The sequence below is a fragment of the Macaca thibetana genome, chromosome 1 (assembly GCF_024542745.1).
Source record: "Macaca thibetana thibetana isolate TM-01 chromosome 1, ASM2454274v1, whole genome shotgun sequence".
Lineage (NCBI taxonomy): Eukaryota > Metazoa > Chordata > Mammalia > Primates > Cercopithecidae > Macaca > Macaca thibetana.
Window position 1 is genome coordinate 203449827 of NC_065578.1, and position 24395 is coordinate 203474221.

The 24395-nt window shown below is 41.5% G+C and overlaps 2 protein-coding genes across 3 annotated transcripts in view; one reads left to right on the forward strand and one right to left on the reverse strand.

Annotated features, from left to right (window-relative positions):
• C1H1orf131 (chromosome 1 C1orf131 homolog) overlaps positions 1–24395 on the reverse strand; it is an 846319-nt gene that overhangs the window by 717315 nt on the left and 104609 nt on the right. The window lies entirely within an intron of this gene.
• The window catches only part of DISC1 (DISC1 scaffold protein), a 346709-nt gene that overhangs the window by 253520 nt on the left and 68794 nt on the right, over positions 1–24395 (forward strand). For both annotated transcript variants that reach the window (XM_050769867.1, XM_050769874.1), the window contains one exon: positions 7599–7659. In XM_050769867.1, the coding sequence (XP_050625824.1) occupies positions 7599–7659 (61 nt within the window). The remainder of the gene's footprint in view (positions 1–7598; positions 7660–24395) is intronic.

The window sequence follows — 24395 nt, forward strand, 5'->3', positions numbered from 1 at the left end:
TACTGTAACTCAACATTCTCACTCGCGTTACTCAAAGGTGAAAAGCTGGCAGAATGAGTTAATCTTACCTTCACGTTCAAGTGTGGCTATTGGGGCAGTGGTAGAAGCTCAGAGTCTGTGCTTTCGGACAGGCTGATTTCCTGTAGCTACTCCGTCTTCCTTTGGTGTGGGATCGTGTAGTACATCTAGTAATCATAAAGTAAGCTTGGAGGGAAACGATTTGGAAATACTTGGGGAGGTAAAATGATATGACATGAAATGCCTGCTATTCTAAAACACAAATCTTATTTTACATGCAATTGCTGTTTTGGATTATCCATGTCTCCTCCTGCATCAGCTAGCATGGAAAATCCTTTAAGATCTCTAACTCAGTCACTTCCTCAGGGAGTCGTATTTAAACCCCCTCAAGCTGGGCCAAATCTCCCTCCATGATGCTCCGAGCATGACTGCTGCTTTTATTATGGAATCTAACTTGTTGCTTTTATTAGTCATCTATTGATGTGACTCTTTCTATTACCAAGCCTGATTTTCTTAAGCCCGTGGGTAGCATGATATTCACCTCTGTGGCCCCAGTGCCTAACATGGAGTCTGGCATGTGGTAGGCATTTAAAGAACATTAGAGGCAGGGTGTGGTGGCTCATGCCTGTAATCTCAGTACTTTGGGAAGTGGAAGTGAGAGGACTGCTTGAAGCCAGAAGTTCGAGACCAGCCTGGGCAACAAAGCGAGCCCTCATCTCTACAAAAAAATAGATCACTTGAGCCCAGGAGTTCAAGGCTGCAGTGAGCTGTGATCACGCCACTGCACTTTAGCTTGGGTGACAGAGCAAGACCTTGTCTCAAAAAAAAAAAGAGAAAAAGAAAAAACATTAGATTAATGTATGAATGACAGTCAGGTATAACTCCAAAGAGAAACCCTTTCCCTGTTACCACTTCTTAAATCTGTAGGACTCATATCTGATAATTTTCCTTCTATCCGTAAACATCTTATCAACATCAGAGAAAAAGAGACAGAGAATTAACAACAACATACTGAACGATGCCCTGACAATGAGAAATGAATCTCTTGCTAATTTGGTAATGATGCATTTATTGGGTTCTGGATCTAGAGAATTTATATTGAGTAGTCAAAAGCCTGGGAAGGACTGAATTCTGTTGAACTCAGAAGTCCTCTCTTGAGAATTCTAGCTAAACTAGAACTACCACAGATAGGTGATAGCAGAGAAATGCTGCAAATAAATAAATATATACATGCAAATCAAAATCTTTTAGTAAAATCACACAATTAACCTCTCACTGGGGACAATGAGCCAGTGTAGATATATGCTTTAGAAAGTTATTAATCATTTTCTCATTGCAACCTACTTTGAAATCAACTTGTCCTGTTCTCTTTCATATATATATGTGTGCATACATGTATATACACACACATATATACATATGTATATATATACATATGTGTTTATATATATAAATTTATTTTACACAATGTTGATTTGTTTTATGCTGATATACTATTAGCATTCTTCCTTACATTTTACAGACAATGAGATTTTCATTTATTGATGGCTCATCTTTGCAATGGTCAGTACTCTTTATAACTCTGACTTTTTACAGCACAACCTTTGGCCTCTCCTGAATTTACTGTCTTTGAACACCTGCTTCATTTTGTTGGTGCTGAGATTTCACATGCATTAATTCAGTGTGCACTGACTGCTCTCCTGTTATATAAAGTTGAAGTCATGTGTTTTGTAACAGTGAGCTCTGGAACTATCCCTCACTGGCAGTGTGACTTTGAACCTTACTGCTGCTCCATTTCACCAACTATAAAATGGTGATAATGATAGAGCTGCTTCATTGATACTATTATTTAGTTCATGTTTAGAATAAGGTGTTTAAAACAGGTCTTGCAAAAGAAAGTGCTCAGTAAAATGGTAGCTAAATCAATATCACGTGTGTCCACACACTGGGTCTCCAATGCGACAGTGTCATTTGTGTATGAGCAGACAAAACTCTACATTTTAGAGGTTCATGGTTGATATTTCCATTTTGCCCTTCAGTGTGAAATTTCACTCATGTAGGACTTCATAGAAAGAATCTACCATCTTTCAAGAACTGAAACAATCTTATGCCACCCCACCTGCCAAGACATTCCAGCTGCAGGTCCGTTTTCTTGTATTGCTGACTTTCCTGCGTCTTTTCAGGATTATGTTACCTCTTCATCCTCGTGCATGATTTAATTATCCGAACAAAAGTCCTTTCATTCACTCGAAGACAGCATAATACCTTAGCTATTTGAAAATTTCTCAGAGTTCTAAAATTTCTCCTTTGTCTTTCACATCTTCCGTCTGAAAGATTTTACTAAGTGGGAGTTAATTATCTAAATAGATTCTTGAATATTGATCTTTGAAATCTAATGACTTATTTTTGTAAATGTAGGCCAGGTCTCACTTGGTACTTAATGTTAATTTAGAAAATTCCAATAACGTAGCTAATGTTTGACAAACTTTGCCATTAATGCTAAACCGGGGAGGTCCCTTTGGCTTCCATTTTCAAAGGTGAGATTGTATCATACTGACCCCATCTGAGCATGTCTTCCTTATTAATTGAGGGTGGTGGGGCTGGAGTTTCTTCAAGTCACTGGTCCATTCAATCTGATAGCAAGTCTGCCTGGGTGTTACTCATTTCCCATGCTATTTTCATGTCAAATACTGCTGTCCCTTTATTATGCAAGGGATACAACGCATTGAAACCTAGTTGGACTTCCTCCCACTTAACATTCTTCTACTTTCGTGTTGACATCTTCTACCTTCCAACTTCCGTATTTACATTGAAAAAGCTGTTGCTGGGTAGGTTGGTTATTTTTTTTTTCCCATCAGACTCATAGGGATATTTTTGGATTATTGGTTATGATGAATATTTATGGAAAATGTTGCTGTGCACTCCAGTGAGAAATCAGTGTTAAAGAGGCTGGCCCCACAGCTATCTCTGTATCTCTGGAAGCTATGTCCTTTTTACATTTAATTAGTGCCAAGTATAGGGTCTTGCGTGAAGGAGGACCCAGATTGAACTCCTGTAGCGTGATGTGTGTTTGTTTCATGCACTGTACTGTGTTTACTGATTTATGGCATTTAATTATCAATCTGTTAATCCAAGTTTTTGTTTAATTGGATTCATCAAACTAATTGTATGAATTCCACTCTGATATCATGGCCTGAATCTGGATATCAGATTCCCTTAATAAACAGAAGCAGTTAATGTGTTCCTGCTTCTTCCTGATCAGGAGGCCTGCAGTCCTCTGGTCTTGTTTGTTTCGTAGCATTTCCTTTTGTATTCGGCATTTCCTTGAGTGCCCTCTTTGCTTCTTGGAACCTTGCCTTACTACCATCACCATTCTCACAGGTCCCTGCTCTATCGGGCCTAAAATGGTAGGGAAGAAAGGAAGAGGAGGGAAGTAAGAAGAGAGGAAAAGGTGACTTCTGTTCTCAGTCACTGTGTCTGTGGGTGTATTTTTTAGGAAGTTTAAAATCTAAACTCCCTGTCTACAGTCTTGGCCTGTCTTGAAGGTTGTGAGTCAACTTAGTGAATACATGCAAGGTACTTTTAGGCTGTCTGGCTGGGACATAGGTTGGGTCCAATGAAAGTGATAGTTCAACATAGCATTCTCCTTAGATGGCAGGCTCCAGGCAAGTAGAAAAGCCCATGGCTCTGCCTGGAAGTTCTCGTGCAGGTCCAGCGTATCACTAACTGGTGCTTCAGACATTGAGATGAGGCAAGTACTTAGCATTCAGTTTCTTAAGAAAGTGATTAGCTTCATAGACATCTAGACTATTTTTAAACATAAGAATATGGCTTTCTTTTCCTCGGGGGGTGCTGTCCATTTTTGTCCATTGGATGGAAGGTGCTATCACAATATAAATGGTGCATTGCCTATGATCAGCAAGGGCTTCTTAAGTTACTCCCACTTCCTCAGTGATATTGTCCAGTCTCATTCCTTCAAATGCCAATCCCAAATGTCTCTGTTCCAGAACTTTCCCAAACTCCGGACTCAGATAACCAACCTCACACTTGACATCTCCACTGAATGTCTAAAAACTTCTCAAATTTAACAAATCCAAAGCTAAATTCTTGTCTCCCCAACCAGTTTCACTTCTCATTCTTCCCATCTCAGTTGATGGCAATTTCTGTTTTTTTCTGGTGGCTTAGGGTAAAAATCTGTAGTCATTCTTGACTTTTTTTTTGAAACAGAATTTTGCTCTTTGTTGCCCAGGCTGAAGTGCAGTGGCGCGATCTCGGCTCACTGCAACCTCAGCCTCCCAGGTTAAACGATTCTCCTGTCTCAGCCTCCCGAGTAGCTGGGATTACAGGTGCCCACCACCACACCCAGATAATTTTTGTATTTTTAGTAGAGGTGGGGTTTCACCATGTTGGCCAGGCTGGTTTTGAACTCCTGACCTCAGGTGATCCACCTGCCTCGGCCTCCCAAAGTGCTGGAATTACAGGCGTGAGCTACCGCACCCAGCCGACTTTTCTTTTTCTCACACCTGACATTTGACCCACTAGGAAAGCTATTGTCTCTACCTTTAAAATATATCTAAAATCTACACACTTATCACTAACTCCTGCTAATGCACTAGTTTAAGTCCCTGTTGGGACATAGAACATGATACTACAAAGTACAGCACCTTGGACACTGAGAAAACAGCAGAAGCAGAAAGGTCACTCGGACCATCCGCTGTCTTTCTGTGTGAGAGCTGATCTTAAAGGATTCTGTTGGTTACCTTCCCTGAAAAGTGGGCATAAGACCCTTATGTGACAGTTGCCCTGCCCCGTCACCTGGAGGGAAGGAATGCTATACAGAGGCCAAGAAGATTCTGAACAAACAGGCCATGCTGAGCTCCAGTTTATCACCATTAGATCATATGCTTTTTGTCCAATCAGGTTTCTACATAGCTGTCCATTCTTCATATGCTTCATTGAACCTAAGCACAAAAATAGACAGTTTTCTCTGGATCGTGGGGTCTTCATCTCTGAAGGCTCCTATATCACATAAAACTTTGGTTACATAAATTTGTCATGCCTTTCTCTTGTTAACCTGTCTTTTGTTATAGGGGTGTCAGCCATGACCCTGGTGATGGGTGAGAAAAATATTCTACTTTTCCTCCTCCACATCCTGATCATCTTTTCCTGGATGATTGCACTAACCTCGTCCATGTCTTTTTGCTTCCACCCCATCCTCCCCTATGGTGTATTCTCAACATAGTGGCTGTAGGTCAATCTCATTTTTTTCTTCTACAGTGTTTTTCCATTCCACTCAGAACACTCAAAATCCTGACAGTGGCCTTCTAGTTACTACAGCTGTGCAACAAAACATCCCCAAACTTAATGACTTACATCACCATTTATTATATGCAAAATTCTGTGAGTCAGGAATTCAGACAGCTTACAGTGGGGGGACTTGTCTCCATCTTGTGGTGTCTGGATCCCTCAGACTCAAAGGCACTAACCACCTGAAAGCTCATTCACTCAGATATCTGGAGATTGGTGCTGGATGTAGTCTAAGACTATCACCCAGGTTTTCAGCTGAAACACTTACACAGGGCCTCTCCATGTGGCTTGGGCTTCCTCACAACATGGTGGCTGGGTTCCCAGAACAGAAAGCCAGGTAGAAACTGGACTTTAGCCTCAGAAGAGTTACAGAATACCTTCCATCATACTCAGTGGGTTGGAGCAGTCTCAGCCTGACCACATTCAAGAAGAGGGAAATATACTTTACCTCTTGATAGGGAGCAGCCAGGTTCTGGAAGAGTATGTGGTACCAGAAATATTGCTGTGGCCATTTTGAGACTATAGTTTACCACAGTGGCCTGTGTGATTGGACCTGGGTTGTTTCTCTGCCTTCATCTTTTCTCCCCATGGAACATTCGGCTCTGGCCACACTCGCTGGAGCACACAGTTGTGCTGCTGCCCTGGGGCCTTCAGACTGCCTACTCCATTCGCAGGATGCCTGTCGACTCCCCCTTCCCAGGATGACTTCAACTCTTCCCAGGATGCCTGTCGACTCCCTCTTCCCTCCCTCTGCAAACTTTTAGGCAGTGTCATTTCCCCAGTGATGTCTTCCCTGACCACTCTACAGCCTGTTTCGCTTGCTGTCTTTTTTTTCCCCTTAAATCCTTATTGTCATTATCACCTTCTAATGTTCTATGGAATTTTTATGTTTATTCTTTAGCATCCCTCACTGCCAGAATGGAAGCACTACAGAAGCAGGAATCTTCTGTCCACTGAGCTATCCCACATGCCTAGAACAGTGTGTGGCACATAAATATGTATGGCATGTGAAACGGAGACACGTTTCTGGTTGGGGCATTTGGAACTTGCAATAATTGCTCCAGCTAGCACAACTAAGTTTGTGTGTTAGACAAGCATAAGTGAGTAAGAAAAGATAGCAACTTAAACAGTTGTTTTCATTGTGTAAATATCTCTTTTTACCTTTTATGGACTAATGAACCAGAATGTGTAATTGTTTTAATTTCCATCTAAATATTTAGTTTCTTTATGAGGAATGTCAGGGTACTTTTTCCAGTTCCACTGTCCCTCACCTTACACATGCATGTTGACTGAAATAGAAGTCCAAGAATCCCCAGACACTCTAGTAGCATGAATCTGGGCAGCCTGGCTTCTGTGTTTCCACATTCCCCAACTTTAGAGTACATGAGCCCTTCAGCATACATAACCCTTCAGAATAAAGGTTGGAATAAAAACAATGATAAAACCCACGATAACAATAATAATACTAATAATAGACATGGCAGCATCATTGATCATTCCAGCCACCATTTGCTAGAAACCCCTTGGCTGCAGGTGTTATTCCAGACACTTGGTGTGCATGTCTGTTAGTTATCACCTTGAGAGGAAGGCACCTTCATTCCTCGGATGAGCAAAAGGGGAGAACTTGTTCAAAGTATATCAAATCTCTTTTATCCATAAAGTACCTCTTCGATCTGTTGAACCATAGCAATCATTCATTCCTTCAACATTTGGTAATTAGAAAGTGCTGAGTTTATCTCGAAGAGTAGCCGATCTCATCACTCATTGGAGGTTGAGCAATTGATTTCTAGTTACTGGCAGAATCCCATGTTTTTGTTTGCTTCTCAGTGAAAGGGTCCACAATCCTCCTCTACCTGTAGTGAGGCTTTTCTGGTTCATCTGTAGGATGGGAATCATTACATTGTCAGGTTCTCTTTCCCTGTATTGGACAACCGAGCCCATGGCTATCAGTCGGGAAAGGTAGGAGACAGAGCACACGTTGTCCAGTGATAGACTATCAGTGAGCTGCCTTTGAAAGACTACAGCGAGGCTGGCTCAGCGCTGTTGCTCCAGCCTCTGACTTTCTCCTGCAGAGACACTCAGAGGCCCAGAATCCTCCCCAACTCATGACTTCAGGCAGCCACTCCAATGGATTTGGATGTTTTCCAAATATAGAATGTTACGATTACTAGTGGCTTGACCTCAGTCCTTTGGCTTTGAGCTTTTAGTTGAATGGTTTTTGTTCAATTGTGACTGCAGTTGCATTCACTTTGGATTTCCTTTTTTTTCCCTAGAAACAAGTGTGAAGGAAAATACTATGAAGTACATGGAAACACTTAAGGATAAACTGTGCAGGTAAGGATAATAATTTCTGTATTTCAGACTCCGTGGCACATCTAGATTCTTTATTATAACAAAATTTAGTTAAATCAATGAAAAAGGCTGGCCAATTTCTCTAATAAATTAACAAAGAAAGACACAAAAAAAGCCTTTTGAACCCCATAAGCGAAAGAGCAGGTGCCAGCCCTCATCTTGTCTTTTAAAAAGTAAGTAGATTAAGGTGTTTAAAAGTATCTTGGAGAGATCACCGGATAGTTTTCATGTTCCATAAGAAAGAGAAGAATCTTCTTTGCTACACTAAATTCAGAATTCATATCTTAGTCTGTTTTTCCCTTTTTAAAACTTTAGTGTTTGAAGGGAGTCTTAAGGCTTTTAAGGCAGTTTATACATGGTTTGGAATAATACAGAAATACACGTCTTAGGTTCTGTTTTGAATCCTGAATCAAAATCAGCATGGAAATTTCTGGTTGTTTTTTTTAAAACCCAATTAGGAATTTGTCTTTGAGAAATGTCAGGGATGCTGCAGCATGACAAGATGTTTCTGGCTTTTGTGGATGTGTGCTTAGGAAAATAAATCCCAGTCATCAGAATCTGTTCCTAATTAAGGCAACAAGTACTGGAGTGGAATATGCACTTTCTTCCCTGGAAGTCATTTAGTTTTATGGAGACTATTTTGCTACTATTTTGGAATTTGTTAAGTAAGTCTTTAGCTAGGCTATGCCTTAAGCCTTTGTCTGCTAGGACACTGTCGTGAGCTAAAATGCTGCTTTTCCCTTAAGAGATGTTGAGAGGGCCTGCCTTGCAGAGTCCTACTCTTCAGGGTAAGCAAGACATTGCAGGATTTATTCTCATCCTTGGAAAGAAGTCCTATAACCCCCAATTGATCTTTCCCTGCTTCCCATGCTCCTAGACTTGGGGAGAATCTATGACACAGGTGATTAGCAGAGGTGAGCAGGATGAGGAGAGCTTGTACTTGGGTCAGGTGCTCCGCTCTGAGTCTGGCCTTCCTCCTCTCCCATGTGTTCGGGACAGATTTCTGGCACATCCTTCATGATCTCAACTGCATCTGCCATTGTTTTAGCCATCAGCACAGCACACACCATACATTAGGTTATTGGGCAGCAAGTTGTAGCCATAAGCACATGGGTATTGATAAAGAGACGCCCATTTAAATTGCAGCTCTCCCAAATATAAACTGTCTAACCTCAGGTAAGCGCTCACCTTCAGTTTTTTTGTTTGTTTATTTGTCTGTTTTGTTTTGTTTTAGCTATATAACTGCAGGAAGGGTACCTACCTCCCCAGCTGGTGTGTTAATTTAAATACCGTATGTAAAGCATTCACGTGGTTGGCAGTAGGCACGCCTTAGTTTCCTTTTCTTTCTTTCCTTCCTTCCTTCCTTCCTTCCTGCCTTCCTTCCTCCCTTCCTCCTTCCCCTCCTCCCCTCCTCCCCTCCTCTCCTCCTCTCCTCTCCTTTCCTTTCTTTTCTTCTGACAGAGTTTCACTCACTGCCCAGGCTGGAGTGCAATGGCACTATCTTGGCTCACTGTAACCTCTCCCTCCCAGGTACTAGCGATTCTCCTCTCTCAGCCTCCCAAGGGGCTTGGATTTCAGGCAGCACCACCATTGTCCGGCTCATTTTTTTTTTTTTTTTTTAATTTAGTGGATATAGGGTTTCACCATGTTAGTCAGGCTGGTCGCAAACTCCTGACCTCAGGTGATCCACCCACCTTGGCCTCCCAAAGTGCTGGGATGACAGCTGTGCGCCACCGTGCGTGACTACCTCCTTCTTTTTACCATTAGAACCGATCGAACACTTCTGAGTGAAAAAACACAAACTGCTTTTCCTCTGTTCTCACACAATGCAGTAATCAACACAGAAGACTTCTGTGATGAAATACATGAGGGTTTCTCCCCACCAAAAAGTAAGCAATCAGTTCTGCCGCAGATACCAGCTGGGTGTCCTCTGACTCAATTCCAACACCAGCTACCTGGAGACAGCATTAGATGCCACAGGTTGAAGGCTCAGTCCCACAAGACTGCCCCACTTACAATGCCAATGGCAGATCCAGGTTGTTTTGCCTGGGCTTCTGACCAACCAGCTAGAAATTGGGATTCCCGTGACCCCCTCCTTGGGTTTGATTAATTTGTTAGACTGGTTCATGAAATTCAGAGAAACACTTATATTTACTGGTTTGTTATAAAGGAGATTACATAGGATACAGATGAAGAGATGCATAGGGTGAGCTGTGGGGAAGGGGCGCCGAGCTTTCATACCCTCCTTGGGCACACCATCTTCAAGGAACATATTCAGCTATCTGGAAGCTCTCTGTACCCCCTCCTCTTGGGCCTTTTATGGGGACATCACTGGGTAGGCATGATTGAAGTGTGGACAACCATGTAGCAATGTGATTGGACAGAAAGTGTGATCTACCACAAATAGACTGAGTGGGAAAACCCAACAGGACCTGTCTGTTCAGATTCCTCAGCTTCTCTGTGCAGCATTTCTTCCTTCAGGTATGGGACAGGACTCCTGAAATGAGGGTCTGTGGCCTGCGGTCAGACAGGGTAGGTCAGAGAATTTCTTTCCTTCTTGCTTTTTTGTAAGTTCAACTTTTATCTTAGATTCAGGGGCAACATGTATAGGTTTGTTATATGGATGTATCGTGTGATGCGGAGGTTTGGGGTATGATTGATCCTGTCACTCAAGTAGTGAGCATAGTACCCCTGGAACTAGTTTTCAACCCTTGCTTCCCTTCTTCCTCTGTCAGTCCCCAGTATCTATTGTTCCCATCTTTATATCCATGAGTACCCAGTGTTTAGCTCCCACTTACAAATGAGAACATGCAGTATTTGGTTTTTCGTTCCTGCATTACTTTGCTTAGAATAATGGCCTCCAGCTGCATCCATGTTGCTGCAAAGTACGATTTTATTATTTTTATGACCGCATAGTACTCCATGGTATAAATGTACCATGTTTGCTTTATCCAGTTCACCATTGATGGGCATCTAGGTTGATTCCATGTCTTTGCTATTGTGAATAATGCTGTGATGAACTTGCGAGTGCATGTGTCTTTTTGGTAGAATGGTTTATTCTCTTTTGGATATATACCCAGTGATGGGATTGCTGTGTTGAATGGTAGTTCTGTTTTAAGTTCTTTGAGAAATCTGCAAACTGCTTCTACAGTGACTGAACTAATTTACATTCCCACCAACAGTGTATGAGTGCTCCCTTTTCTTCACAACCTCTCCAGCATCTGTTGTTTTTTGGCATTTTAGTAATAGCCATTCTGACTAATGTGAGATGGTATGTCATTATGGTTTTGATTTACATTTCTCTGATGATTAATGATGTTAAGCTTTTTTTTGTATTTTTGTTGGCTGCTTGTATGTCTTCTTTTGAGAAGTACCTGTTCATGTATTTGCCCAATTTTTAATAGAGTTATTTGCTTTTACTTTGTCAAATTGTTTAAGTTCCTTATAGATTCTGGATAGTAGACCTTTGTTAGATGCATAGTTTGGGAATATTTTCTCCCATTCTGTAGGTTGTCTGTTTACTCTGTTGATAGTTTATTTTTCTGTGCAGAAACTCTTTAGTTTGATTAGGTCCCACTTGTCAATTTTTGTTTTTGTTGCAATTGCTTTTGAGGATGTGGGCATAACTTCTTTCCTAAGGCTGATGCAACTATAAAAGAGCCTGAATATCCAAAGCAATCCTGAGCAAAAAGAACAAAGCTGGAGGCATCATGTTACCCAACTTCTAACTATACTATAAGGCTACAGTAACAAAAACAGCAGGGTGCTGGTATAAAAGCTGACAATTTCTTTATGGCCAGCTCCAAGACAGAAAGGCGGGGGGAGATTAGGGTGTATTTTTAGTTTTTATGACCTGCCTAGGGGAGAAATAACAGTGGGGGTGGGAGTTATGAGTCAGGAACTGTAGATGAAAACCTATATACATAATTACGACAGTCATGCCTGGAACTCATCCTCTCTCTCTCCATGTCAGCTCCTCCCCCTTTTCATCCAGCCCAATGCATGGCCCACCACCCACCTGGCTGCCTGGGTGGTCAGGCACCATGGGCTCATGCTGGCTCCCCCACTTCCTTTCTCACTCAGTTCCGGAGTCTTGTTAGTCTTGCCTCTTTAGTATCTCACAAACCTGCCTACCTTTATCACACTGACAGTGTGGGCCCCTCTTCTGATCCTAGTAGCAACTTTTCCTGCTTGGCTGTTCCACTGTTGCCCTCTTACCACCTTCTCTAGGTTGTTTTGAGTAAGCATCTTAAAATATCCATCTGGGGCCAGGCACGGTGGCTCAAGCCTGTAATCCCAGCACTTTGGGAGGCCGAGACGGGCGGATCACGAGGTCAGGAGATCGAGACCATCCTGGCTAACACGGTGAAACCCCATCTCTACTAAAAAAAAAAATACAAAAAAAACTAGCCGGGCGCGGTGGCGGGCGCCTGTAGTCCCAGCTACTCGGGAGGCTGAGGCAGGAGAATGGCGTGAACCCGGGAGGCGGAGCTTGCAGTGAGCTGAGATCCGGCCACTGCACTCCAGCCTGGGCGGCAGAGCGAGACTCCGTCTCAAAAAAAAAAAAAAAAAAAAAATATATCCATCTGGTCATCGCACAAGGCTGCCAGATGTCCTAAGGATAAAGCCTAAATGTCTTACTGTGGTTCATGACGTTCTTCCATGTGGCCTCTGCATGTACTTGAGTATCACCCATCACCACCCCATCATCACCATATTGCAGCTGATACTTGTTCCCTTATGCTTCCCAATGCCATTGAATTTTTTTTTCTGGAAAGAAACTAATTTAGAGGGGGACAGGGTTAAGGGGTATCATCCAGAGAAGTGTTTGATTGAACCATGTGAAATTGCTGATATTTCACCATTTTTGACCTATAAAAATGACAATTTCATATAGTTAACCCAATACTTAGGGATTTGAAGTCATCTTCAGGAGGGTCAGATGCTGTAGACTGAGGCTGGCTGGTCTCCTTGCCCTTGACACACAGGCATAGCTTGCTCCCCCACCCCTCTGCATGTGGCCTGGTGGGCCTCTCCCAGCCCACCCCTCACCCTCACCAGGCCTTCCCATTCAGCCTTCAAGGTTTAGATTTCTCCTCTATGAAACGTTCCCTGACTCACCAAGACTGAGTAATGTGCTTGCAATGATTTATTCTCACTTTCCAAGTGCTCCTTGACAGGTATTATAATGTAGCAGGACAAGCCGCAGACAAAACCCCTCAGACACCGAGTTAAAGAAGGAAGGGCTTTATTCAGCCAGGAGCTTTGGCAAGACTCACGTCTCCAACAACCGAGCTCCCGGAGTGAGCAATTCCTGTCCCTTCTAAGGGCTCACAGCTTTAAGGGGGTCCATGTGAGAGGGTCATGATCGATTGAGCAAGCAGGGAGTATGTGACTGGGGGCTGCATGCACTGGTAATTAGAATGGAACAGAACAGGACAGGGATTTTCACAGTGCTTTTCTATACAATGTCTGTAATCTATAGATAACATAACCAATTAGGTCAGGGGTCAATTCTTAACTACCAGGCCCAGGGTGTGGCACCGGGCTGTCTGCTTGTGGATTTCATTTCTGCCTTTTAGTTTTTACTTCTTCTTTCTTTGGAGGCAGAAATTGAGCATAAGACAATATGAGGGGTGGTCTCCTCCCTTAATAAGATTAAGTCTGCCTTGTTCAAGACTGTATTCTCAGTGATTTGCCAGTGCTGGATGGTACAGGGGTTCCCAATAAACATGTATTGAATGAATGATGGAATAAATATGTGAATTAATGCAAATAATTTAGAAACATCCTAAGCTCATCTTCTATCATCTCCAGCTTCTTTCTCTGCCTCTCCACGCTTGCTGACGTTGCAAAGCCACCTTGCCCCTGGCTTCTTGACTCACATACCTTAGCTACCTAGGATCCTGCCACAGTCTCAAATGACCATGATGGTAGCTGGCCCTTCCTGTAGCCTGCTTCTGGAAGGCCCTTTTCATGCTATTTCAAGCTATTAGGAGGCCTGGCTCAGGTTTGTGTGAACTGGTATGGTGGAAACAATGGAACAGGGAGGAGAAAAAGCAACTAGGAGTCTGCAACCCCTCTGGCAGTAGGCAATTCTATTCTCACTTCAGAACAGGAGGCCAGAGTGGATGCTGCAAAAGCCTGCTGACCGTCAGGATCTCTGTGATGGAGACCAGTAGTTATGGTAGTTCTCAGACACTGTGGGCTCCACTGAGAATCTGTCACCTTCACAGTTCCTTTCCAAGAGGATCAACATTTTACAATAGGAAAACAGTTTTAATACCTGACACAATGGTGCATCTTAGTGACTGCTTGATTAACATGTCAAGTTATCCATTAAAGAAGATGAAAATCTTTACCTGTTCCCCCTGTTTAACGTGTCTTGGTCTTACAGGATTTTAGAGAGGAAGCAGCTGAGAACAGAATGGGTTGCTCCTTTCCCATTAGAATGCTGGAGAGCATACAGTTAAGGATCAGAGCTAAGAAACCTAGATCTGGCTAGTCACCACTTTGGGGACAAATTCAAATGATAGCACTATCTTTGTTACTCTCTCAAAGTATACAGAGACCTGAAGGCCCAGATATTGGGGCAAACTCAGGTGGACTCAAGATCCACTCTCTATCAAGCACATCAAGTGAATTAGAAAGTTAGGAAGTATCTGATGCTGTCAGTGGTTCAAAAGCACATCTTGCATAATCCAAAGTCAAAAGTGGGCAAATATTACATGAGGACTTTTAGTGTATGTTTAAACAAGGATTTGCCTTGTAATCATCTGAGTTATAGGTTAGATGCATATATTCCTGTTCCTCCTTCTACAAAGGAGAGATTCCATTTGTGGAATCTTTTTTCCAATTTCCACCTGTTTTAGGGATATCCCTCCTTCTCCTCATGTATAGCCGAATATCCAGGACGGTGGCTGCAGTCAGTTACCTGGTCATTCCATAGAGACTTTCATCTCTATTCCTATCACTACTACCTGCAACTTGGCCCATTAAATTATCTTCTAACAGCCTCTCTTCCCCCTGACTCACAACAGTTTACTCTGCTCTTCTCCCACAACCAGAATGACTTTCTTACCATCCTGTTAGGCTCCCTTCGCATCCAGCCTAAATTCCACAGTCCTTGTTATGTCCTCCTCCTCTCTGCCTCTTGGGCTCTTCATGAGGTGGTTCCAGCCTACTGGTCCAACCTTATCTCTGTAATCCTCACCTGCACCAAGTGACTGATGCTCCATTCTAGCCCATTTCCCCACGTTAGCTGTGCTCCACAGCAGCACCTTTGCAGAGCCCTCCCCGACCTAGCCCCTGTGCTCACACTCACTCTTATGACTCAGCACAATTGTCCTTCTCTATAAAGTCTTTCTGGCCTCCTGCTGTTTCCTGCGTGGTACCCATAGTGGTAGCCACTTACATGAATGTGTTGCATTCACTCAGTCTGTCTAATTCTCTTAGACTGTGAGCTCCTTGTAGATGGAGCCTTTACCTTTCTTATATTCTAAGTGGTATTGTAAGGTTTCCATGCCTTACTTTCCTTGTATTCTGAGTGGTTGACATGCTGTTTGGCGTGTAGTCAACAGACAATTGTACTTAATGAGTGGATAAATAGCAGTTTTATCTTGTTCCTCCTTGAAAATTTATTTGCAACTTGGCTATCTTGACACTATATTCTCAACTCTTACATTCAGAAAGTCAAGGCAACCTGAGAAGATACAGTGCCCAAATCCATTTGTCTTGCCATCAAATCTTACTGGTATATAATAGAATAGAAAAAACTACTCTTAAAGAGCTTGACCAACTTACTCTCACTCCTTCAGGTTTATTGTTTCCAGAGGTTAGTAGTTAAGTGTAATTTTTTCTCCTAGTTTGTTTTCTCTTATAGACAAACCTTGCTTTAATTTTTATTTTCTCAATTACTACATATTCTCTGTTATCTATCTTTTTTAAAGAGTCAAATGAAATATTCAGAAGTCCTTACTTTGTAGATGAGTTCCTGTTTAAATGGATCTTATGTCTCTCACCATTGTATAGGAGGAATTCATTAATGCCCGATAGCAAACTCATGTCTCTGGCCCAAGTGGGCCAAGCCCTCCCCTTGAGGATGGGTGTAGTGGTTCCATTTAACTGATGGAATCTTGTACGCATGACTAATGTGAATATTTCTCTTCTTTCTATCTTCATTCTAACTCTACTTTTTTTTTCTGAAGTTGAACATAAAACCTTTACCACAAACTCTTGAGCACTTAGTGGATTATAGGTGATGTTTGCTTCCTTGTACTCTAGTGTGTTCCTCAAGTGTTTGTTTCCAGTGTGCCTCACACTTTTATCATCAGAAAAGACAAACAAAAAATCATTTAAATCTGTTTTGAACATAGAAGAAAGTAGTTGGATACCTCCTTGGAGGCCATTCTTAGCTTTAGAAGGAACTATCAAGAACTCAATGGTCTTATCTGAAATTTACTTTGAAATTTAGAGACTGATGTATTTTTCCAAAGATGATCCAGTTCTCTTTTTAAAAACTAGTGTTTACTTTTCAATTATTAAAATTTCAGTAGGAAGCCTGATGTGGAATGATAGCCAGGTGAACTCACCCTGCTAATGAATGTCCAGAGGTGGCCAGCAGGGTGAGCAACACCTCAAAGACCAAGATCGGCTCCCTCCCAGTCTCCCAGAGCCTGTGTGTCATAGCCAAAAAAGACTCTCAACTGCCAACTGCTTTCAATCTAATGAAGGTGGGAATTAGGGTCAAAGATTGGAGCAATTGTTTCCAAAACAGGTACACACAAAACAGTTTACTGGAGTGTGGGAAGAACATATTATAATTTCTGTTTTATGTTTCCATTTCATCCATGTGTATTTTATCTTTAAAAATGTTTTCTATGTATATAGTATTACAAGTATATCATTTGTGAAACAAATATCGGTGTTTCATAATTTTCTTACTGATGAGTGCACACGGTTTAAATTAGAGAGTGTTGAAAAAATATTCATTTACTTATGTTCTAATATTAAACCATAGCAGTGTCCTTAAAAATATTCATTGTTGGATTATACACTTTGAACTTTGAAGCTATTTGACTATACTGACCAATTTTACAAGAGAAACAATGATTTGTATCACGTTATCAGTTGAAATGCAAACTGTAAGAAAATATAAAGCACTTAATTCTACAAAGTTAAATGCGATTTTTGCATTTAACTTTTACCTTATTTTATCTCATCAGCAAAATCTTAAGTATGCTTAAAATAATAATGCATAAACTAAACATACACAGAGAAAAAAATGCATAAAATATAACAAAATGGCGTGAATTAAAGAGAGTAAAATAAGGAAGGAAAACAAAGGTAAGAAAAACATTAGTAACATTTTGATGGGGATTAGACTCACCACCATAGTAGTTCACTATTCTAGATACTCAAATAAGTATTGACTGATATGTATGTAAAACTAAGTAACATTTTACAATGTAAAATGTAAATGATATAATTTATAATTAACTTTTCTGCATTGGCCTATTGGTCATTATAATACTTTCCATTCTCTGAGAACCCATGTAATGAATTTTAACTCCGAGATAACTTTCCCAGGAAATGTTTACTTGTGACACAATTTAGTTTCCAGAGTACTCAGATCAATTCAAAAAATCTACATGTAGTTCTTCAGAAAGAGAAAGCAGAGTTCCATCCTCTAGAATTCCAGCTCCCTGTCTGAGGGAAGTCTTTCCTTCAGAACGAGAAAAGAAGCAACCAACCCCGAATTGGAACTGGCCTCTTGGCATCTGGACCACAACATGGGGGGGCGGAGGCAACTCTTCCCTTCTCGGTACCCTGAGCAGAAGTACCAGACACAGTAATTAATATAAAAGGTGTCCTTCCTCTTGAGGTATTACTTTTAAAGCAAAAACAAAAACAAAAACAAAAAGCCCTTACACACACACACACAAACCTGTTTCTGTTTCCCTATGTAGTGAAGACCCCTGAGGTTGGCAGCAGTTTTGTCTACCGCCAACTCCCTGTGGTCGATCTGGAAGCTTCATATAGAGAGGGGCTCATGAAGGGGCCTCATCAGTAACCCCTCTCCTGAAGATTGTTATTTTCAAGTACCAGCTCTGGAATCAGATCGTCTGGATTCAAGTGTGGTCACTTCTGAGCTGTGGGTCTTTACCAGGTTAATACAGCTCTTAAAGACTTGATTTTCTGTCATAACAATGGGACAACAGTAGGATAAGATGAAAACTATTTCTTACATATAATAAGGGATTAATCAATGATCACTAGTAGGAATTATGGCACCATGGAAATTATGAAACCAAGAAACTCTACATTAAAAAACAAGTTTTATTTTATAAAAGCAGAAGAGAATCGCTTATCTTCCTGGTGAAATTGTGGGGAGCAGAGAGATGTTTGCTTGTAGCTAATACCCTCCATTAAGGATCTGCCAAACCTCCTGATTATCCAAATACCCAGCCTTTTTTTTTTTTTTTTTTTTTTTCTGTCTGCCCTTCGGCCAGCTGTTAGCACCTCCTGCAGAGGGTAGGAAGAAAAAGAAATGAGGTAATTGAGTTCTTGCTAATGGCTGTGACAGAAGATTTAGAGACTTCAGTGGTCCTACAATCAAGTGGCAGGGATCCTAGAGCACACTGCAGCTCTCAGAACCGATCTGGCCGTTTTGGAGTTTCTGAGATTGACAGAGCCCTGAGTTCCCAGGCTCCAAAGCTCAGGTGCTGGGGAGGATTTCCCATCGCTTCTGAGATTTGAGGAGCCCCAAGGCCCCTTCTCTTGACCCTCAGTGGAGCTCAAAAGAAAATCATCTTGACCTCAGAGACAGCATTTTGCAGGGAAGATACTCCAATATACTTGTTTCTTTCTTTCTGGTATTTTCCTTGGAGAAAGCAAAAATATTACCCTAGAGAATGGCATGGACAGAAAAGAAGAAGGAAGATTAGAAGTGAAGCCCTGTGGGCTTGTCTGGTGCGGGCCCTCTTCCCAAGACTTAGCAGCATGGAAAGAATCTGGGTAGCACTACGAGGGTGGAATCCGTGGGGTCTTAGTTGCCTGTCATCATTTGCTTTGTCACTGATAATTCAACACTTAATCGAATGTGGTGGTGTTTTTGAAAGATAGCCTGAAGAAAAAGATGACCATGACTTTCGCTAATAGAATAGAAAATAGACAGGAGATTGATTATCACTTAAAACAAAAGGGTTCATTAAATAGGTTCCACTGCGTTGCGTAATTCAACCCAAAGTTTCTCTGCTGTAAAACAATGATACAATCACTCTGCCAACTGAGGTCAATTGAGAAATCAACCAGTATTTAAGAAGGTTTGAGACTTGGCAAGGTGCTCAGTGACTGAGGAAACCCGAGGGTTCCTCTTTCTTTAAGTTGACAGAAAGATATTCAGCTGTGATTTTTATGTGGACTGAGCTAAGGAAGGGACTGAGCTAAAGAAGGCAGTGTCTTTTGTAGGTTATGTCCATGGTGCTCTATGAACCTGTGCACCCATTATCCCCTGATATGTCAATGTGCTTCACAGTGTGCACATTTCAAGGCACCTGTCACAGTTTTAAAAAGACAATTTAATTAATTAATGGTGAATGTTCAATCTTAGATGATTTTTATAAACTCAAGATGAACCATTATAGCTTGAGTGTTTTTGATGCATTTTGGCTGGGGGGAGTTAGGAAATCTTAAAGAAAAATTAATTGCTGTATCAGTGGAAACCCCAGTAGGTAGATAACAAATTTGTCATTAATTAAATGAGAAGACTTCTTAATGATTCGAGGAAGCGTCGTCAAGATTGTATGATAGTTTAATTTGCTAACATGGTATGAACCCGTTAGCTTCAGACACATGATTAATAAAAGTAGAACCCCTCATGGAATTTCTCAGATGCTCAGTTCTAGCATGCAGTCAGTTTTGAGACTTGCTCAATGTCCTTATCTCACTTTACTGATGACAGGTCTGCAGCAGCCGTGGCAAATGTAGGTTAGACAAAATATTACAGGCAACATTTTCTATGATTCATTTTGCTCCTTTTTCCCTCTTCCCCTTCCCCTCCAGCCACCCTGAGTCATACAACAGCTGTGAGAACATTAGTTACAAGGGAGTGAGCTGCAGACACTTTAGGTGCTGGGCTGTATCCCATTATATCTGGAAGCTCACACCAGGATGGGTTCTAAATCCCTTATCACAACTGCCTCAGGCGGAAAACATTTTTTTTTTTCCTTCTGTTGCTGCTGATGTAAAGATGAAGTTTCTCGAGCTGAGAGAATTTTGTGTGATCATGTTGTATGCTAAGCCTCAGAAGATAATTCTGTAGCTCCCATTCATCACAAAAGAAGGGCCTTTCAGTTGTGCTTCTTTAAGAAAAAAATTCCCCAGTAGAAATCATACAATTATTTAGCGGACTAAGAAAAAGAAGAGAATCACCAACATGATGACTTGTGACAATTACACGAAGTCATTTGACTGAGTTATTTCCTTTATTATTCTGTAAATGGGAAAATAAGCGAACATGCTGGTTATCAGCTGTGGTTTTGCAATGGATGTGTTCCTCCGGTGCAGAGTGGTAAGGACGCTGCCTGGTCTCACTTTGCAAATGAACTCAAGCCTGTCTCTTTTAATTGACTCTCTGTCTCTAGAATTTTCTTGATTTATTGCTGCTCAGTAGAATTGACTTTCGTTTTGTTGATGGCATTTGTCAACTCTAGTAGTTACCGAATGGAAATTGTTCTAGAGGGTTGCTTTGGCATAAGTGTGCTCATTTGTGTGGCTTATCGGAGCATGAAGGAGAGATGTGTTTCTGTAAGATGTCTTGCCCTTCTGCTTGCCAAAGGGGCAGGGGTTCACCTGGAGTATGTTTCATCTAACTCCTTAGATCCGTAAGTGACTATGAAACCTTTCAACTAGAAGGGTTTAGTTAAGTATAACTGTATGATTTCAGAATGAAGGTGGCCCCATCTTTGTTTCCCAGGTGGTGAGTGTTTAGGGCATTATATAGCAGCTGTGATGACAAGAGCTTGGCTTCTCATTTCCAGCTATGTTAGTCTACCTAGGAAGAAGGATTCTTCTCTAAGAAGAATTCAGTGGCACAATATCCAGAGATACAAATCTCAAGAGACAGACTCCTGAAAGCAAATTGACTGTTCATTTGGCTTCAGATTCCATGCCTAAATCTCCACCTCTGACTCTTAATCGCAGCCACTAGACCTCATGACTTAGGATTTTGGAGGCAGATAAAGAAAATGGCAATTGATATCTCAGCCTGTTGCTATGCCAGTCTGATGAACTAGCACTACCTGAACTCAAGAGTAAGAAACAAAATGAAACTGGTTATAAGGTTTAGAAAGAAGCAAATAAGCTGTTACTGAGAGTGGTGACCATATGTTACTTGTAGGGTACACGGGCCCTATGTGAAACCCGTAATATTGGGCTGCATCTCCTCTTTCCTCTACAACTTGACCCCATTGTCTCATTTGATGGATTCCAGTCGATTGTAATTTTGAGAATTGTGAGACTAGCTATGCCAATGTCTTGTTCTTTTTTTTTTTTTTTTTGTGATGGAGTCTCACTCTGTTACCCAGGCTGGAGTGCAGTGGTGTAATCTCGGCTCACTGCAACCTCTGCCTCCCAGGTTCAAGCAATTCTCCTGCCCCAGACTCCTGAGTAACTTGGACTACAGGCATGTGCCACCACGCCAGGCTAATTTTTGCATTTTTAAGTAGAGACGGGGTTCACCATATTGGCCAGGCTGGTCTCGAACTCCTGATCTCATGATCAGCCTGCCTCGGTCTCCCAAAGTGCTGGGATTATAGGCATGAGCCACCGTGCCAGGCCGCCAATGTCTTGTTCTTTAAAGGAAGGATAAATACACATTTGGAAGATGGCTACAACCTTATGCAAAGGTCTAGAAGCAGCAAGTTGAAGGACAGGGTTTGCTGGTCCAAGAGTAACTTCAGACAGGGAAGGCTTTCCCCATGTCCTTCAAATTGACCACATCACTTGGATCATGGATGCTGTTGATCTGGTTTCAAAACATAAGCAAGCGTCTTCGACAATGTGGTTGATAAACATCATCAACAACCCACCAAAGCGTCAGTTGTTTCGTCTTGTCCGTGGCAGTCCTGCATTCAGATCTGTATTCACTGTGTGATCACATGCATTTTTTCCTAGGCCTATAATTTCCCTCCCCATGGCCCAAACAGTGGAGCTATCATATTTTTTTTAATTTCACAAACAAAGATTGTAACATTCTAATTGGGAGTGGGCCATCATTTTTAAATAAATCGTCGTGTTAATAATAATAGCAACAAGACCCCCTAGATAGTGCTCTGTTTTCAGGGCTCAAAAGTGAAAAGCTAGAAAAGTCAGCTGTTTAAGCATTGGCAGGCAAGTTACGACACGGAGGACCCTCCTCACTCCAACTCCAAACTAATGTCATTTTCTCTGAAGAGCTATGGCTGTTTCTGTGGTTCTGAGTTGGTGGGGATTTTTTTTTATTCTTACAGGGGTACATATTTATGTTTGCAACATGGTATTTCTTGCAGCCATACTCATCAAGTCACCATCTCCAAAGCTCACACACTAAGCAGGGTCAAGTGAGTCAAAGCCGCAGGAGAGAAGCATGATTGGGGTGTCTGGGACCAGAATGGGAAGGGCAGCGTGCGCGGGTGCAGGGCTGGCCTTTCTGTGGTCTCAAGAGTGGGAGGTGTGAGTCTCTCTTTGGATGTTTAGCTCAGGATCACCTCAGAGTCTGAGCTTGACTGAAAACAACAACAATAACAAAGATGCCGAACATGATTATCATTTAAAATAAACTCAACAACCTTTAAAAATTAACACTATTTCTTAATTGGACCATTTTACTGGTCTTTTTTCTTAAGTCAGGAAAATAAATATAAGCCTTATGTGCAGATCCTCAAAAAATGTGAAAATAAGCCTAGTAAAAATCTGGCAAGAGATGTGGTTTCATCAGATAACCACATCTTTTCCTATAGATTCTCATAGCCAGATCTTTTCACATAGATTTTAAGGGAGAAAGTTGGTTTATCTGCACTTTAGTGGATGCTTCCATTTGCTTAACTTCCATAGCAAGAATCCCTAGAAAAACCTGGAGATAATTACCAGGAGGGTGGAAGCGTGAATTTAAATACTTATAGCCACACTTAATTTGGTCAACTTTATGATTTCCTAACCAGTGCTTTTTATGCCAGTTTCTTTAAGTCTAGCTTAGTATTGTAATAAAAGGAATCAATAATACCAATCTATATAGTAATTTTCTTCAAGAAATTCAAAAGCCCATGGAGGAATTTAAGAAATAGTTTAGGCTGGGTGTGGTGGCTCACGCCTGCAATCCCAGCACTTTGGGAGGCCTTGATCATGAGGTCAAGAGATCAAGACCATCCTGGCTAACATGGTGAAACCCCGTCTCCACTAAAAATACAAAGAATTAGCTGGGCGTGGTGACACATGCCTGTAGTCGCAGCTACTCGGGAGGCTGAGACAGGAGGATTGCTTGAACCTGGGAGGCAGAGGTTGCAGTGAGCTGAGATTATGCCACCGCACTCCAGGCCTGGCAACAGAGAGAGACTCCATCTCAAAACAAAACAAAACAACAACAACAAACAACAACAACAAAGAATTGTTTTAATATGAGAAGGCATTTTGCAAAAGAAGACATACACATGGCCAACAGATATATGAAAAAATGCTCAACATTACTAATCATCAGAGAAATGCACATTAAAACCACAATGAGATATTGTTGTACCCCAGTCAGAATGGCTATTATCTAAAAGACAAAAAATACCAGATTTTGATGAAGATGTGGAGAAAAGGAGGCTCTTATACACTGTCAGTGGAAATTTAAATTAGTACAACCTCTTTGGAAAACAGTATGGGGATTTCTCAAAGAACTGAAAATAGAACCTCCATTTGATCCAGCAATCCCACTACTGGAAATCTACCCAAAGGAAAAGACATCAATGTATCAAAAGCCTGTACTTGTATGTTTATCACAGCACTATTTCCAACAGCAAAGATATGGAATCAGTGGGTGATTGGATAAAGAGAATTTGGCATATATGCACAATGGAATACATGAAATGCATAAAATACAAATGCATAAAAAGAATGAGATCTTGTCATTTGCAGCAACATGGGTAGAATTGGAAGTCATTATCTGAAGTAAAACAAGCCAGACACAGAACATCAAATATCGTGTGTTGTCACGCATAAGTGGGTGTTAAAAAATGTGTTCACGTGGACGTAGAGAGAGAAATGATACACAATGGAGACTTGGAAAAGTGAGAGAGTGAGAGAGTGACAGGGGGTCGATGATGAAAAATTACTTGTGGGTACAATGTACATAATTTGGGTGATGGGTACCCTAAAGCCCTGACTTAACCACTAGGCAATCTATGCATGTAACAAAATTGCCATTGTACTGCACACATTTATTCAAATAAAAAATGAAATGAAATATTTTAGCCTATGCTCATTCGTTTACTTATCAAGCATCTACATGGCTCACTGCACTTTCTTCCTAAGTTCTCTGACTTCTGAGGCAGGAGGTGAGGCCAGGCAGTGGGCAGCTGTGCTTCCCTTTCTCACCAGGACAGGTGCCAGGAGCAAAGGACCTAACTATTTTGGTGCAAAGTGTTCATTAATGGGTCTGTGAATCTCATCTCCAGCTCCAGCATGACTCCAGGGCCTAA